Source organism: Lampetra fluviatilis, chromosome 19 (genome assembly GCF_964198595.1).
Source record: "Lampetra fluviatilis chromosome 19, kcLamFluv1.1, whole genome shotgun sequence".
NCBI lineage: Eukaryota > Metazoa > Chordata > Hyperoartia > Petromyzontiformes > Petromyzontidae > Lampetra > Lampetra fluviatilis.
The window spans coordinates 1,680,633-1,696,720 of record NC_136293.1 but is presented as its reverse complement, the minus strand read 5'-3'; the positions used below and the strand labels follow the sequence as shown (position 1 = coordinate 1,696,720).

The 16,088-nt window shown below is 47.2% G+C and overlaps 1 protein-coding gene across 2 annotated transcripts in view; it reads right to left on the bottom strand.

Annotated features, from left to right (window-relative positions):
- LOC144937542 (gamma-aminobutyric acid receptor subunit alpha-1-like) overlaps window positions 1–16,088 on the bottom strand; it is a 119,998-nt gene that overhangs the window by 23,442 nt on the left and 80,468 nt on the right. For both annotated transcript variants that reach the window (XM_078864803.1, XM_078864801.1), the window contains exon 10: window positions 13,886–14,097. In XM_078864803.1, the coding sequence (XP_078720929.1) occupies window positions 13,886–14,097 (212 nt within the window). The remainder of the gene's footprint in view (window positions 1–13,885; window positions 14,098–16,088) is intronic.

The window sequence follows — 16,088 nt, the reverse complement described above, 5'->3', positions numbered from 1 at the left end:
CTGGCACAAGCGTCGTGGTGACGTCACCGCCACTTAGTGGCGAATGGCGGTTGTTGTTGTTGTATAAAAGGCATGGTAACTACAACTAAGCTGCCACTCCGCAAAGGTTATCATATCAGAATTTGTCCCAAACACATGGAGTGGAGGATTACAAAAATTATTTCTAGACTTTGCCACCTCAGGTGGTACCAATAAATGCTTTTTTTGGTCTGGGCCCATGGACTATCAGCATTCGGTCTGCCAGACTAAACGTTTGGTCTCGTCCACCGCTGTTGAACCACCACACTGCAGGTCACAACACTTCTCGTTCTGCTTCTTGTCTCACGTGATAATTATCTCCCTTCGTCAATTTTCCAAAGCTCTTATAACAACCTTGTTCAATTAAATATATGTGTTAACTCTTATCTTTTACAATGTCGGTGGTGCTATTTGTTGCTTGGCTGCTTGACATGAAGGAGCCTTTGGGCCAGTGTTGAGCAATTATGTTAAAATAAAAAAACAAACCTGCTTTTGATATCATGGTTGCAGATGCATGTCAATGCTTCCAGGACAAACTGGACATCTGTGAAAAAGAGCTTTATAGCTAATCGGATTCCTCCAGTAAAAATAAATATGATTTTAGAACGACAGCCCACTTAAGGCAGCCATGAAGTAATAATTTCAGGCCAATAACAATGCAAGAGTGATCACATTTTTGCACTATCCATAAGGTGGTGACCACCATCCCGAGTTAACTAACACTCGGAAATACTACATAACAGGACCAGGGCAGGTTCGCAGGCTGCCTGGTCACGGACGAAGACTGGACACTCGAGGACCGCTGATGGTGTCTTCATTCCAGGGTTGAACAACACAGCTCTCACTTCACACCCCGCTTATAACTGCTGCGGTGTGGCCTGCCCCGCCCTCGACCACGCCCTCCTTCCAGATCCTTCGGGAAGGTAGGGCCCCTTACCACGTGACCACCAAGCTCCCCTCTGGGGCACTAGCCCCCCTTTATCTGGTCACGTGTCCTGTCCACTTCACACAGTGTCATGGCCTGATGCGACCTCGTGACACCCCACCGACAGTACCCGTACCGAGCCAACACAGCAGTGACGTTATATGTCACTACATCATCCCTCCCCCCCCGTGTAACACACAGCCATCCCGGCTGTAAAGCAACCATGGAAAAATAGAAAAGTGTGCCCCCCAAAAACAAACATCAATAAATAACCGGCGACCAATAATAAATACCGTGTATAACAATATGTACATATTTCAAGAGGGCAGGGGGGGGGGAAGGAAAGAAGAACGCATGGAAAGAGGGAGAATCAACAACAACAAATGTACACGATACCGGCTAACCCGCTTACCCCCCAGCACAGCCTACCCGTGGCAAAAATTACGCATGCACAGTACTTAAAAAGGCCAGGTTCAGCCAATGACCTCCTTTGACATGCAAGTGCGACTGTTGAACAACGGAGTAGGCAACAGCATGGTGTGTGAGAGTCATAAAAAGCGGCCAGTCTTAGAACGAGTTCGCGTGGCCGGGACCCCAGGTGAGGTGGGCCTGAGCTCCCTGGAAGGCTCGGGGGGGGGGTGGGGGGGGCGGCTTAAATACGGGCCGACGGCTGTGTTCCTCCAATAGGAGATGACGGTGTCAGTGGAGAACGGCTGGTCAACGGTCGCTCCGCACCAAGCAGAGCGTCTGGAGCAGGAGCAGTCGGTGAATGTCGAGGGCATCGCGCACTCCAGTCCTGTGGGTGGGACCGCAGAACCACCCTGAGGAACAACCTCAGCGGGTGCGCACCCCGGCTCGCCCGGCATACCCGACACTCGTGGATTGGAGATGAAGGGATGTTACAGGGAGCAACAAAAGGTTTAAGGCGGGACGGATGCACGAACCAATTCTGGCGACCGAACATGATTTTAACATATTGTGGCCGGTTGGCCTGAATCACCTCAACCGGCCCACTCTAGGGTCTCTACAACTTGGGGGATATACCCACGCCCACTGTTTACCAGACATCTGATGCCCCCTTAGTCGCTCGTTGGTCAACTGCCACAAGGCAGAATTTTCCTTAGAAGCCTCGCGTGCTTCCGAGACCTGTTGAAGGGTAAATCGCATGGGTTCCGAAATGGTGACCCGCGGTTTCCTCGGTGCCGTGTTCAGCTGGACGTCAATGGGGGGGGGGGGGGGTTATGTTCCCTACCATACATTAAAGAGAAGGGTGAGTAGCCAGTGGATGCGTGAGGGACCAGGCTGCAAGCACCCCTGGAACATGCAAGTCCCAGTCACCCTGGGACTCCCGACTTGCTGGCTCAGCATGGAGGTTAGAGGTATGTGGAGTTACTCCACCATCCCGTTCGTCTGGGGATGGTAGGGTGACATGCAAACCTTTTTCATGCCCAAAAGGTCAGACACCTCCTGCAAGAGTTTAGATGAAACATTTTCCCCTTGGTCAGTAAGGAGTCGTTCTGGGGCCCCCTTATCTAGCACGTATCCGTGAAGAAACACATCGGCGGTGGCCGCGGCCGATTGGTTGGGGAGTGGTCAGGCCATTGGCCAGTGGGAGAAATATTCCACGCCCACCAGCAAATATTTATTCCCTCGGGCTGTGACAGGAAAAGGCCCGAGGACGTCGAGTGCGACAAGTTCGTTAATTCGCAATACTCTAAAGGATTGTAAGGGTGAACAGCACTTAGCAGACGGCGGTTTTTGGCGAGCACATTGCACGCAGCCCTTCAGTACATTTTTGACATCCCCTGCCATTCTGGGCCAAAAAAATCAAGTTTAAGAGTAGCCATGGTTTTATGTACTCAGTCGCTCATGTACAGCCAAAATTAATCTACTCTGGAGGCCCGTAGGCACCACAACACTGTGGTGATGCAAGTCGCAGTCCCAACACATCAAAAGGCCTTCCTTAAGAATGACAGGGGCCACTCCGCGCTGGCTCAATATGTTTCCCGTGTCACTGACATAGCGCCGTAGCTTCAATAGGGAGGCGTCCTCCGCCTGGAGGCGCCCCCATTCACCGTGGCTCAACCCAAGGGTGGCATCGCGCGTGACGAGATCGCCGGGTCTATCAGGGGTGGAAACCCCTGCTGACGCTACAACCGAAGGGAGTACTGCTCCAGTGGACAATTTGTAGCGGCCCGAACCAGAGAGGCATGCGCACTCATCCGCGAAAGCACGTCTGCATTTGTGTGCCACGCACGCTTTTGGTAAGAAACCCGAAAGGAATAATCCCATAGACTTTGCAGCCAGCGGGAGAGCTGGCCTCTACCCCCTGTATCATTTTGTGGACCGCTGATGCCCCCTGCCACGGCAACAACACGGTGGGCCAACTGCGACCACTGAGCTGGCCGGAGCGGCCAGCCATCACTCGACACAACCGGCCGCTCACTCGCCGCGATCCAACGAGGGCAAATAACAACCGGGCGCAAACTGACACGAGAATGAGATGGGTGAGGTGGGAATGAGGGCCGAGTGTGTGGTGTGCCGCGACTCGCCTTAGGACCCTTTGCAGTCGACGGCGCCTGGGAAGGCGATGGCGGCAGCCCGGAGAGTCTCCGACGTGCAGCACGGCACCCCAATGAGATGTGTCTTGACAGCCCGCAGTTGTAGCAGAAGATGGGGTGCTGCCAGGAGGAGGAAAGGACAATTGCGTCTCCCTCGCCGCTCTGCATCGCGCCTCCACTAGCCTCCGCCGTCGACCGTGGCGCAGGCCTGGGCCAGCTCGTCCTCTTCCAATGCCCTGAGGGACCTCCGCGGGTGCAGTGCATGCCACCAGCCCCGTTCAACGCATGAGATTCATGTGAGCTTGAAGACACCAGGCAATCTGGAGGGCCGACGGGTCGTCCTCTTACGTAGCTGGCAAGGCGATGTTCAACTCCTTCGCCAGCGCCCGCAACCATTCCAGGACCAAAGAATCAACCCCCGCCAGCTCCATCTTTGGGAATGCTGCCTGCACCAGGGACAGCAGAGTGCTGCGGACGGCGAGGGGTGTCTCGGCCTCCCCCCATTTTCACGCAGCGAGTCGTTTTCCACAGCCATCTGTGCATAGGCCTGCGATAACGTGGTCCTCTCTCCCGGCGGGATGGCATAGAATGCATCGTCGTCAAGGGGCGCCTTCAAAGCCTCTGCTTCCGTCCAGCCCGCCAGCATGCAGTTCGCGGAGAAGCTTCGTTGAATGCCTCCCAATCCCTGCCAGCCGCTGCAAACTCCCTGACTAATGGGAGTCGATGTTGCAGAGCTGGAATCTTCCGCGGCAAATTTGGTGGGAAGGAGGAAATGGTAGGCTCCGCTTCCCGCTTCCCGCCAGCGTGTGGACGGCAGCAGCAGCAGCAGCAGCTAGGTCGGCGCCATGCTGCTCCGGGAATGCATCCCACGTCGCCGGCTCCCCCGCGTCGAGCTCGGCGACCAGCACGACCGATGCGCTCCGCAGCTCAGCGGGGTGGGCGCGGGTAGGGCGGCGATTCTCCGCGATGGCGGTGACGTGGCTGCTTGAGTTCGCGCAGCGCTGCTCCACCAGCGGCGAAGCCTCACCTGCACCTTCCGGGGAAGCTATCCCCATGGCTGTTTGAGGGATGGCCTCTTCATCGTCTTCGTCGCCCGAGGACGTTTTGGTGGGTTGTCTGCGATTCGTAAACATACCGCCTCACTAATACTAAGCCTATGACTTACAAAATGTTTTACCAATCGTGGCACCAGTTGTCATGGGTTCGATTGAGGCGCACACTCAACTTGGTGGCAACACTATTTATTAACATGTAACAACCAACTCAACATCCATAGTTAACTAACACATGGGGGAAATACTACATAACGTGACCAGGGCAGGTTAGCAGGCTGCCTGGTCATGGACGAAGACCGGAGACTCGAGGACCACTGATGGCGTCTTTATCCCAGGGTTGAACAGCCCAGCTCTCACTTGACACCCCTTACCACGTGACCACCAAGCTCCCCCCTAGGGCCCCTAGCTCTCCTTTGTCCAGTTACGTGTCCTGTCGGGTTCATGCAGTGTCATGGCCTGTCGCGACCTCCGCGATACCCCGCCTACAGTAACCGTACCGAGCCAACACAGCAGTGACTTAATATGTCACTATGCTCCTACGGTCCCGACACAGTAGTGACGTCATATGTCACTACATTTTTACAGTGAATATTATAGACTGCATGGCCTTTGCGGCGCTGCTGTGATTAGGATGTGAACTTATGATTAACGCCCCAGTATTAATGGAAATGTTATTCAGCTCTGTCAGTTAATACGTATATAATATTTTGATTAGAAGAAGATAGCACTTACTGCCCAAGTCAAAAACCCATAGACCATGGAGACCAATGTTTATTGCATTTAACGTTGATGACCATATATATTGAAGTCAAGCTCAGTGTCCCAGTACTCGATTGAGCGTGGGGCAGTGCCCATCTTAGGAGGTAGCTCTGAGCGACTGGTGAAAATTCAACATTTCCATGGGAACGGCCAGTCTCTCTGTGAGATGAGCACTGTTGACTTCCCACAGTGTGAGCCTCGTTTTATTGACCGTGGGGGCGATGGCAAAGCCTGGAATTTGAACACATTACCTCCAATTGTGCTTTGACATTCAGCCACCCGGACGTTAAAAATAACCCCAATGGCTGAACGGCAATGCATTGTCAGTGTCCTCAGCTCTTAAAACAATTTGCAAGTAGTTGCCAGATTACTGTTGTCACCTGAGATCACCCAAGACACTGATCTATTTGCACAAAAGTGCAAGATCAAAGTGTGGTTCACAAAAATTATGTCTCATCGTCTGCTGATACTTTCTAATGAAAATGCATTGCACGGCTTCATAATGTGCAAATAATTGACCAAAGCTCACATCTGCTTTAGCGAGAGCATTAAGGACCCTGCGGCACGATTCGCAAGAGTGAAGAACCATCGCGTTGTCGCGTGCATCAAACATCTGGGATAACCTGCAAGAATAATATAGCAATAAAATAAATTATTCTCCAAAAATATGCTTCCCCAGCTCTCACATGATTAAATTATCCACATTAACAAGATCTCACAGTTTTAATGGAGGAAATTCATAAATTTTATCCCAGCGCACAAACTACGCCATCCGTAAAGACAGTGAGTGTACCATCCGCTCTGCAGTGTAGGGAGCTCACTGCTGAATGCTCCTCTGCCACGGAGCACTTTAATTTCCACGGCTCTCCCCGTGCACATGTATCCCTTACTGACTCTGTGCTGCATTCTCCAAATTCATTACCGGAGACTGTGACAACATCGGAATTATGGATGCAAATACACGATGGCGCTTTCACGTTCTCGTCTTGCACCGACAGTTACTTCAAACTACACATACAGTACCACCAATGTGCCCTGCCGAGAACTATCGCTGCCACTCAAATAGTTGCCACTGAAAGGGGTGTGGTGTGCGGTGGCAAAATATACCTGCCACAAGTACACCCAGTTCAGCAGATGTAGTACATACCGTGCTGACCTTGTTTGAAAATCAAATGTAAATTAATAACCGAAACGCATCTCCTTTATGCGTACGTGCAATGGTGGCCGAGTAACGTTCGACAGGAGCAAAGTCACACCAACCCCCCTCGCGCTGCCCAGCTGGGCGGCCCTTGCAGAGTGCTAGACACGCAACCGGGAGGTCGAGATTTCAAATGCGAAGCGTAGAATTACCCATGCTGTGATGTACATCGACAGACAAAAAGAGGTACACGTGGATCATTTGTAAATATCGTTGACAGCTCATGAATGAGTGGACTTGCGCAGGACATATCGCTGGAAGGGATAATGGCCTGTGGTTAAGACTGATGATGGAACGGTAGCCAAAGGAAAAGGGATATCCACTACAGAGATGCAGCGACGAGGTTAGATCATGTGCAAGAGCGAGGTGCATTGTGGCATTGCACATCGAGATGTACGTTGAACCTCTTTCGCGCCGTGTGTAGCCAACCGCACGAATCGGAGGTGTGAGGGAAGGACAACAAATTAAACACAAAAAGCAACAATGAGGCGCGTCATGACTTGGCGGTTCCTTTATCCATCAGTGGACAGAATCATGCCTCATGATGACAATGTAAAATTTATGTAAAATAAGATATCAAGTCAAAATGTCTCAACGATTAAGGGAGTATTGCGTGGCACCCAAAGCTATTGGGAGCCCCGAGTTAGTTGTGGACATTTTCCACATTTCTGCCACGGAAATCAATCCCTCAGTACAACAACCGTCGTCGATGTCCGGCAAAGTGATTTTAATTTGACACGCGCAAGATGGACGATGAACTGAGTTGAACTATGGCTGGGATTTGAACTTGGAACCCCTTCATTTGATTAAAGTGCCCTGCCACAGTGGCAGCCTGCACTGTTTCTGGTATAAAATAAGTACGTACATTGTGATTAATAAACAATGCAATTACATTTAACTGAAGAGGCCTTAATAAATAATACTCTCGTGCATGTACCTCGATGGATGGGAAACTACAAAGGCGTGGGGAAGTGTGCCATAGCATTTGCCATGAGTAAATAATAATGAGACTGGAATAAATGCATGACGTTGCCACTTAATATTCATCACTGAATATGCAAAACCTAAGCACATGAAAAATCTAATTAAAGAGCTCTACTTCTCCCATTGCCAGTGCAGACCTTGACTTTGTTCTCGCCCTGTCACATTTCTTTTTGGTATTCAAAGGAGGCAAACTGATCTTCACAGACCTGGCATCAGCAATACAAGCGAGGGCTTACGAGCGCTAAACCATCAGAGAGGTAGATCAGTGTGCGTGTGGGGAGGGGGGTTAAGGGGGGGGGCGAAACAAATAGTAAAACATAAAAAACTTTCACGCATAATATATGCCTCCGAATTTCCTCGAATTTCCAAACAGATTTACAACACGGACGTCGCCCGTGAAAATAAACGAATGCCACGGAGGTCAGCGGTTCCTAATCCGTGATCAGTGGAGCATTCGTTCGCGCTACGCTCGGCAAGGAAGGTGAACTGCTGCCACGACAACTTCGCGTCAGGGCCCTTCGCCACCCGCAGTGGGGGGCGGGGTTGGGGGTTCCTGCTGCCCGGTGCCCTGAAAACTCCGCGACAGCCCCACGTGACAAGCGGCAGTAATTGCAATTCCCGAGCGCGGCGCATCATCGCGTGGGAATATTTCTATGTTGTGCGTTCAGTCACTGTTCGTTTTTGTTAGTTGCTAAATTTGCAGTATTTGATTATTATTATTATTACTACCTACATTTAGTCGATCAGCTGTGGCTAGGCGGTGCTGAGGAACGTCTTTCTATGATGCCTTCAGGGGAACCTCTCCTCGCATTCCGTCGGCGAATGAGCCAGAGAGGTTGCACCGCAGAAACAACGCTCACTCGTTTACATAGCTTCTCTTCTTCATCACCAGGCAGAGGGTTCTTAATCTTGCATGACCAGTTTGCTACTTATACATTTTTAAAGTGTTTTCAATATACAAACCAGCACAGGGGCAGTGTCCATCTCTGTCAGTGGCCCAGGGCCAGTGGTGGAAAAGGCACATTCCAATAGTTCCATAATACAACTACATTTCACCTCACACAAAACGGTTTCTCATTATTTTATGAACTCAAGAGAGACGACTTCCTGAGTCAATACCTGACTGGAATTTGAATTCGCAACCTTCCACCTCAGAATCAGAATATAATTAATATAGTTTTGGTGATATGTCCCGAACACCTGACCCTACACATTGTGTGGGGTAGGCTACGTGGATTTTCATACAATTGTTTAGTTTTTCGTGAAAGGTTTATTGTTAAAATTGTAAATAATTATTAGTTATTGCAAGAGTAATACATTTTCTCAAAATATATACCAGCGCCGCTTTTGATAAAACCCAAGTGCGCCCCTATTTTGGTATTTTATCTTTGCGTTTTGCACACCATTACAGATTAACAATGAATAATCTATTCAGTGAATTTGTGCCTTACAATTGTTTTTTTTTGGACATCGATTAGAAATCGAATTAAAGAAACAGTCACTTATAATTTCAACTTAGTGAACAATTTGTGGAAATTAGTGAACGCTGACCTCTCCTTCCGATCAATATTAAATAGTTTAACTTTTTTCAAATCCACATCAACTCAAAAGCAAGTAATTTATTGTAACCGAGTGTAAATACATATTGGTAAAAGCGACCTTCTGTTCACATTTAAAGCAAAAATGTGTGAAAATTAGTTAACAACGACTTGTCCTTCTGGGTTATAAGTAATACTATTTTTTTGTATTCACATCAATACAGAATCCAGTAAAAACAAAATTAATCTGAAGGACAACTTTTGGGAGATGATCGTCAATTTACACCAAATGTGATATGTAGATAACTTTTTGATTAAATAAATTAAATAAATGGTGAGCAGACTAACCGCGTCTGCTCACCATTCATGCCCACCCTCCGACAGCATAAAGTAGACCTGGCTCAAATGCCACGTGCCAACATTTATTGCCATCCTCGGGTCACTGAATGAGGAAAGCCTGCTGTACATGTATTACGAGATCTATTTACCATGTGCAATTAATTCACTTACACCTCGCGGCACATAATCGCTTGCACGCACTCTGTACCCCTCTCTCCTTGGCTGCTTGACGTTGTGTGCCTCGGCCTTTATTAGCCGTGGTTTTGTACAAGTAGGAGTGCTCTTCAAATAACAGTGCGTAAGTAGGACCGGTGGTTGACCCTGGGGTGGAACAGGAGCCCAGTGCATACAGTGATAATAATACACGAAACCAAAGCCAGTCATCGAGGCAATTTGATAGTTAAACCTCTCTATGGAAGATAAAATTGTTACCACTTTGTAGCTGTCCTGTGGAGAGACTGCCCTTCACCATTGGAATGTCTGTTTACTTTAATAATTTTAATGAATTTATAATTAAATTGTATTCTTACCAGGTACGGCCCACTGAGCTATGTAGCTCTTTTTCAGAAGGGACCTGGCCACAAATTATAGCTCAACGATGTGGCTTATCGTGTGGAAATGTATAGCAGCCAAATACTCTAAATGCACCTTTCTAAATGTGGAGGGAAAAACCGGAAGATAAGGAGAAAATCCAAATGACTACAGGGAGAGAGAAATGCAAACTCCAAATAGGCAGGTGTAGGGGTCAGGATCGATCCCACGACCTATTGTATACCATGCGAAATTGTTAACATCTTGACACCTTTGCGTCCAACTTGAATTACTCGCTAAGGACTGATAAGCGCATGGAGATAAACTCGGCAGTGTTTCTTTGAGCATGCAGACACTTTGAACATACGATTGCATACAATACGAACCAGTGACCGGGTATTGGGGCACTTGCTTGTGCTGTAGCACTTTGGCTGCAGAGTATGGGATCACACAGATTATATCACTTGAATGAGGCTATGATGTGGATGGCAGATAACATACCAGGAAGCAGGTTTCTTCCCTGTCTATGGATGTTTGAGCATTATTTCCTCATGTGCGAATATATTATCAAAGTGTGTGTTTTTGTTTGCATTCTGACCACAAGTATTGTGGTTAATGCAGACATGATTCCTTGTGAAAGGTTTCAGTTTGGTGTTCTAACATCTTAACACCTGTTTTGTTGCCAGAAAAAATGGGAAAAACCTATTATCATATTTTGGTACTGGCAAAGGAGGTCCCATGATGGTTATATTTTGGTAGGAAAATAACTCTGTTAGGTACGTACGAGTTTCATGATAGTTAGAGGTATTAATTGTACCATCGTGAGCATTTCCCTACCGCCACAGCATGCAGAAGGGCTGTTAGGTGTGGTGGTGGTGGTGTACACCACCTGTATTTGGAGGAAGCACTGGTTGATTTATAAGACACTAGCAGGAAGTACCTGGTTTTACCCGGGGGGAAATATATTTCAAAACTTGTCTTCTCTTAGAAACAGTGCATATACATACACAAATCCAAAGTTATTGTATCAGCCCGACATTCCGTTTGTCTGTCCATTTGTCCATCAATAAAATTATAAGAGCCTTTCAGAATTCATAAATCAAAAAGTTATAGAAAGTGGGGGTTAAATAGTTGATCTAAAAGATTTCGAAAAATTATCGACCCCCTCCCACTCCAAAAATATTTTGCCCCCTCCCAAACCAATTTTGTTTTATTTTGTAGGCATATATAGCTTCACACCATATGTAAATATAGAGTCAGTAGTATCTACTGACTCTATAGTAGTACCTACTGACTCTAAAGTTGCATCTAGTGATTATATAGTAGTATCTACTGACTCTAGAGTAGTATATCGTGACTCCATAGTAGTATCACTGACTCTATAGTAGTATCTACAGACTATAATAGTATCTTCTGACTGTAATAGTAACTACAAACGCTATAGTAGTATCTGCTGACTCTATAGCAGTATCTGCTGGCTCTATAGGAGTATCTACTAACTCTATAGTAGTAACTACTGACTCTACAGTAGTATCTAATGACAATAGTAGTATCTACTGAGTCTACAGGAGTATCTACTGACTATAGTAGTATCTACTCACTCTATAGTAGTATCTACTGACTCTATAATAGTAACTGCATACATTGGGGTGGGGGGGGGCATCACACTGTTTAGTATTTTCCTCAGAGTGTGCTTGTGCAGTAGTAACTGTGCTTGACTTTTTTTTTGCATTTTTAACGCGATTGAGAGCCTCCCTTCCATCGCAGCTCAGCAAGCTTGTTTGCATTTCTAGGGGCAACCGCGAGTCAGCGTTTCTGCGCATGTGCAGATGCGTGCTTTGACGATCGCTAGGATCAGCGAGTTTTTGTCCGGGGGGTGGGTGGAAGCTTAGTTTGTTGTATTTGTGTAGGATAGGCGTCCCACACACACATAGACATACATACAGACCAGTGGCGGCTCCTGCAAAATCTCTCAGGGGGGGCAAATGTCTGGATGATTGATAAGGTCCACCCATGCAATGAATAAATTAACAGCTTAAGCATGTATAGGCAACTTCACTTCTTTAATATTAATGAAAAATAAAGTGACTCTTACAATACATCTTGTTTGTTTATATTCTCACTATTAAAACAAACCACTCAAGTTTATTTTATTAAAGATTCCACTAGGTGGCGATAAATTATATTGTTGGATGAAACGTGCTTACGTATGATGACGTTAGCACGTATGATGACGTAAGCACGTTAGTGCATGCCCTCCCGGAAGCCATAGAGAATGCATTGCAGCGCCCCCGTTCGAAAAAAAACATCTTTGAATGTAAGTCTATGGGGCCACTCGGGGCGATTCTCAGCCGTAGTGAAATCGCCCAAAAAGAGGCGGTACTCCACAGAACGTGACATGACGCTGATTGGACTATATCCAGAGGCTGACAGTGATGGCTAGCGTGACTCTGTGGTTGAATGACATTGGTGGTGCGTCGCCCAATCGCCCTAATGAAGAAACCGCCCCTGATACAGACACAATTTTACTTTTATAGGTGTGAGAAGCACGCTTGTGAGGCCATGAAGTGGCCAAAAGATTGGGAGCACAAAAACTAGGTGGCCGACTTCTCACGCCGATGTTGGCACTCACTCTGCATGTGTAGGTTTTTGATCGGTGCTACGATTCCCTCCCGCCTGTTCAAATATTCAACAAGGGGTCGGCCGCATGTCTTAAACAAGAACCTGGTTGTGACGAGTCATGGACCTCGGTTGAGGCTTCCTTTCGTCACCGTTACTTAAAGTTAAAAGTGATTTATTTTTGCACAAATGAGTATTGAGGCGGTACTCATTTCCTGTGATGGAAATTCCACATTTCTATGGCAGGGGTGAGCTTATCCATACACGTATGACTTTGCCACAAAGTAGTGGTACCCGTTTTAGCACTCCCCAAATGCAGTGGCGGCTCCTGCTAAATCTCTCAGGGGGGGCAAATGTCTGGATGATTGATAAGGATAAGGTCCACCCATGCAATGGATAAATTAATAGCTTAAGCGTGTAAAGGCAACTTCACTTCTTTAATATTAATGAAAAATAAAGTGACTCTTACAATACATCTTGTTTGTTTCTATACTCACTATTATAACAAACCACTCAAGTTTCTTTTATTAAAGATTCCACTAGGTGGCGACAAATTATATTGTTGGATGAAACGTGCTTACGTATGATGACGTAAGCACGTATGATGACGTAAGCACGTTAGGGCGAGCCCTCCCGGAAGCCATAGAGAATGCATTGCAGCGCCCCCGTTCGAAAAAAAAACATCTTTGAATGTAAGTCTATGGGACCACTCGGGGCGATTCTCAGCTGGAGGGAAATCGCCCAAAAAGAGGCGGTACTCCACAGAACGTAGCATGACGCTGATTGGACTATATCCAGAGGCACAGTGACGGCTAGCGTGACTCTGTGGTTGAATGACATTGGTGGTGCGTCGCCCAATCGCCCTAATGAAGAAACCGCCCCTGCCCCAATGGATGATGGGCTGACTCAACCAGGGTTTGAACTCGCAACCTTCCGATTGCGAGCCTCTCCCTCTACTGCTGAGCCATAGAAGCTCACCCCCCCCCAATGTGTGAGCCTTGTTAGCTCTAGGAAACTGCAGTAACTATTGTTATGTATGGCAATTGTTACATTGTACATTTCATTTAATCATGTGGAAATTTATAACAGCCAAATACTCTAAACGCACATTTATAAATGTGGAGGGAAAATCCGGAAGACCCTGAGAAAAATTAATGTAACCACAGGGAGAGAGAGACATGCAAACTCAAAATATACGTGTGTCAGGGTCGGGATCAAACCCACGACCTGCTGTATAGCAGGCGAGGTAGTTACCACCGCGGCACCACCGAATTGAGCTGTCAAGCGGCAGGCGTGCTGACCCCTGGCACTTCCTAGCCACCCCCACCCCCCCTCACACGCACGGCAGCCCTTCCTACCTTGTCCTCTTTGGGCTCGACGGTGACCTTGCTGTCCCAGGCCCAGCTGCGCTTGGTGAAGTAGTTGACAGTGGCGAACTCGATGAGTGCCGAGAAGACGAAGGCATTGCACACGGCGATGAACCAGTCCATGGCCGTCGCGTACGCCACCTTGGGCAGCGAGTTGCGTGCGCTGATGCTCAGTGTCGTCATGGTGAGCACGGTCGTCACACCTGCACCGTGGGCCGGCACGCTCCCGTTAACTCGCCGAGTCGGCGTCTCGCGCCTCCTAACCCGAGCGTCTTGCCGGCCGCGTACGCCAGCGGCAGTGGCCTGAGGGCCCTTGTGTGCACGCCGAAACGGCCAGCGCGAGGCCAACGAAGACGAGCATACCCTCGTCCATTGCCATGATACAGTTTTTTTTGGGGGGGGGTTAGGTTGAGTCAATACGAATGCATCGTTGAAACCACCACTGCCGCCCAACACAGTCAATTAGTAAGATTAGTCGTGTAAACAAAACGTGCCGATTGCGAGCCACTCCCTCACTGCTGACGCACCAGCCGGAGTATGCAAAATCTCATAAATAAAAGTGCAAATTCGTATTGGTCACGTGACAAACCTTACTAATTGTCGATCTAACCCAAAAACACCTTTACTATGGATACTATTGGTCGTGAAAGCCTACTACGTAGTAAACGCATCCATCCCCACTCCGTTTTATGGGCCATGAAACCCAATTCTCCCAAAGGGTGTTGTGAAGGTTCACCGAGGCTTCGCAGAAGTAAGATTTCCAGTAAATGATAGTAAATCACAGGAGCGTATTGCAACTGTGAGGCTTTGTTTGGATTAAAAGGATTCCTATGATTTGAAAATTTCCAGGTCCATGAAATTAATTAAACTCATCACTTTGGTGATTTGTCTACTTGTCGGGAATGTGATATCGGCACATTTTTCACAAGAAAGAAGATGGACGAAAATGAACTTGCACAAAAAAAAAACGTGGCCATAAATGTATTGGAATAAGACAATGACAAATGTTAGTATCGAATTACCATATGTAGTTATGGGTAATTTTGCTCAGTCAATAACGTGTTGGCCTACTAAACTGTCACATAATTTCCCACACTTGTAAACTATGTAACATATGCTTTTTTCTTGTTGTATTTTTCTTGATTAATAATCTTACGAATCATATATAACTTTGGCACATGAGTCATGTCATGAGGTTAATTAATGTTCTTCCCTAGCTCTTTAGTTAGCAGAACATATCTTGTCACAAAATAGTTCAGAGCTACATCTGAAGTTGCATCAATAAGACCCCAATTGCCACACCTGGACCGGAGTTAATTCACACGCTGTAGAGCACGGTTTCCACATGCTGCTCATTTGAAATTCGGTATCTGTAAATATTACCACTCGAGTGGTGGGCCAGACCGAATTAAGCGAACAAATAACGTGTGCTGGTTCTTACGCCATCTGTGGTGACCCGGCTGAAACTATCAACACGTAATGCTCAATAAGTTATTCCCTCAATGGGAGTAGTGATTTTTCACCAGTAGCACTTGCTCAGTGCTGTGACATACGTAAGCCACCGTGGACCCAAACAGCGAACACAAGTGACAATATTTCTAAATGTTCCATTTGCAGGGCGTGAAATTGCTCAGAAATGTTAGATTTAAATTGTGAGGCAACTGAAGTAGCGCTGCGCGAGCCACTTGCCGGACTATTCATCCACAGTGTGACGTGCCATCCACTGCACTCATTTACAAATTGGCAGGCATGCAGAACTGTTCTCTGTTTGGGGGAAGAGGGAGGCATATCAATGCTGGGATAGTTAAAATAAAATGTCATAGATAATCCATGACTGAACTGTGAAAACCTGTGACCGTCAACGTGTGATATTTGCAATTACCATGGAAAACAATCGTACATTAAGAAAATAAATAATTATTGAACAAGAGACTTTCCAGCCGGGTGGCTTTGTGGCAGAGTGAACACAGGCAATCATAAAGTTGTGGATTCATGTGTCGGTCGATAAACCAACTCAGCTCATCATTCCTACAGATATAATCAAATTAAAATCACTTTTTGGAACGTCAACATTGGCAACGTTTGGGTGAGACTATTTTCTCTGACACAAGGATGAGGAATTTATACCTCCGGCCCAGGGCTGCCAACAAAGCATGAATCCCTTCCTTGGTTCATTCGATCGTTTGGGGGAGGC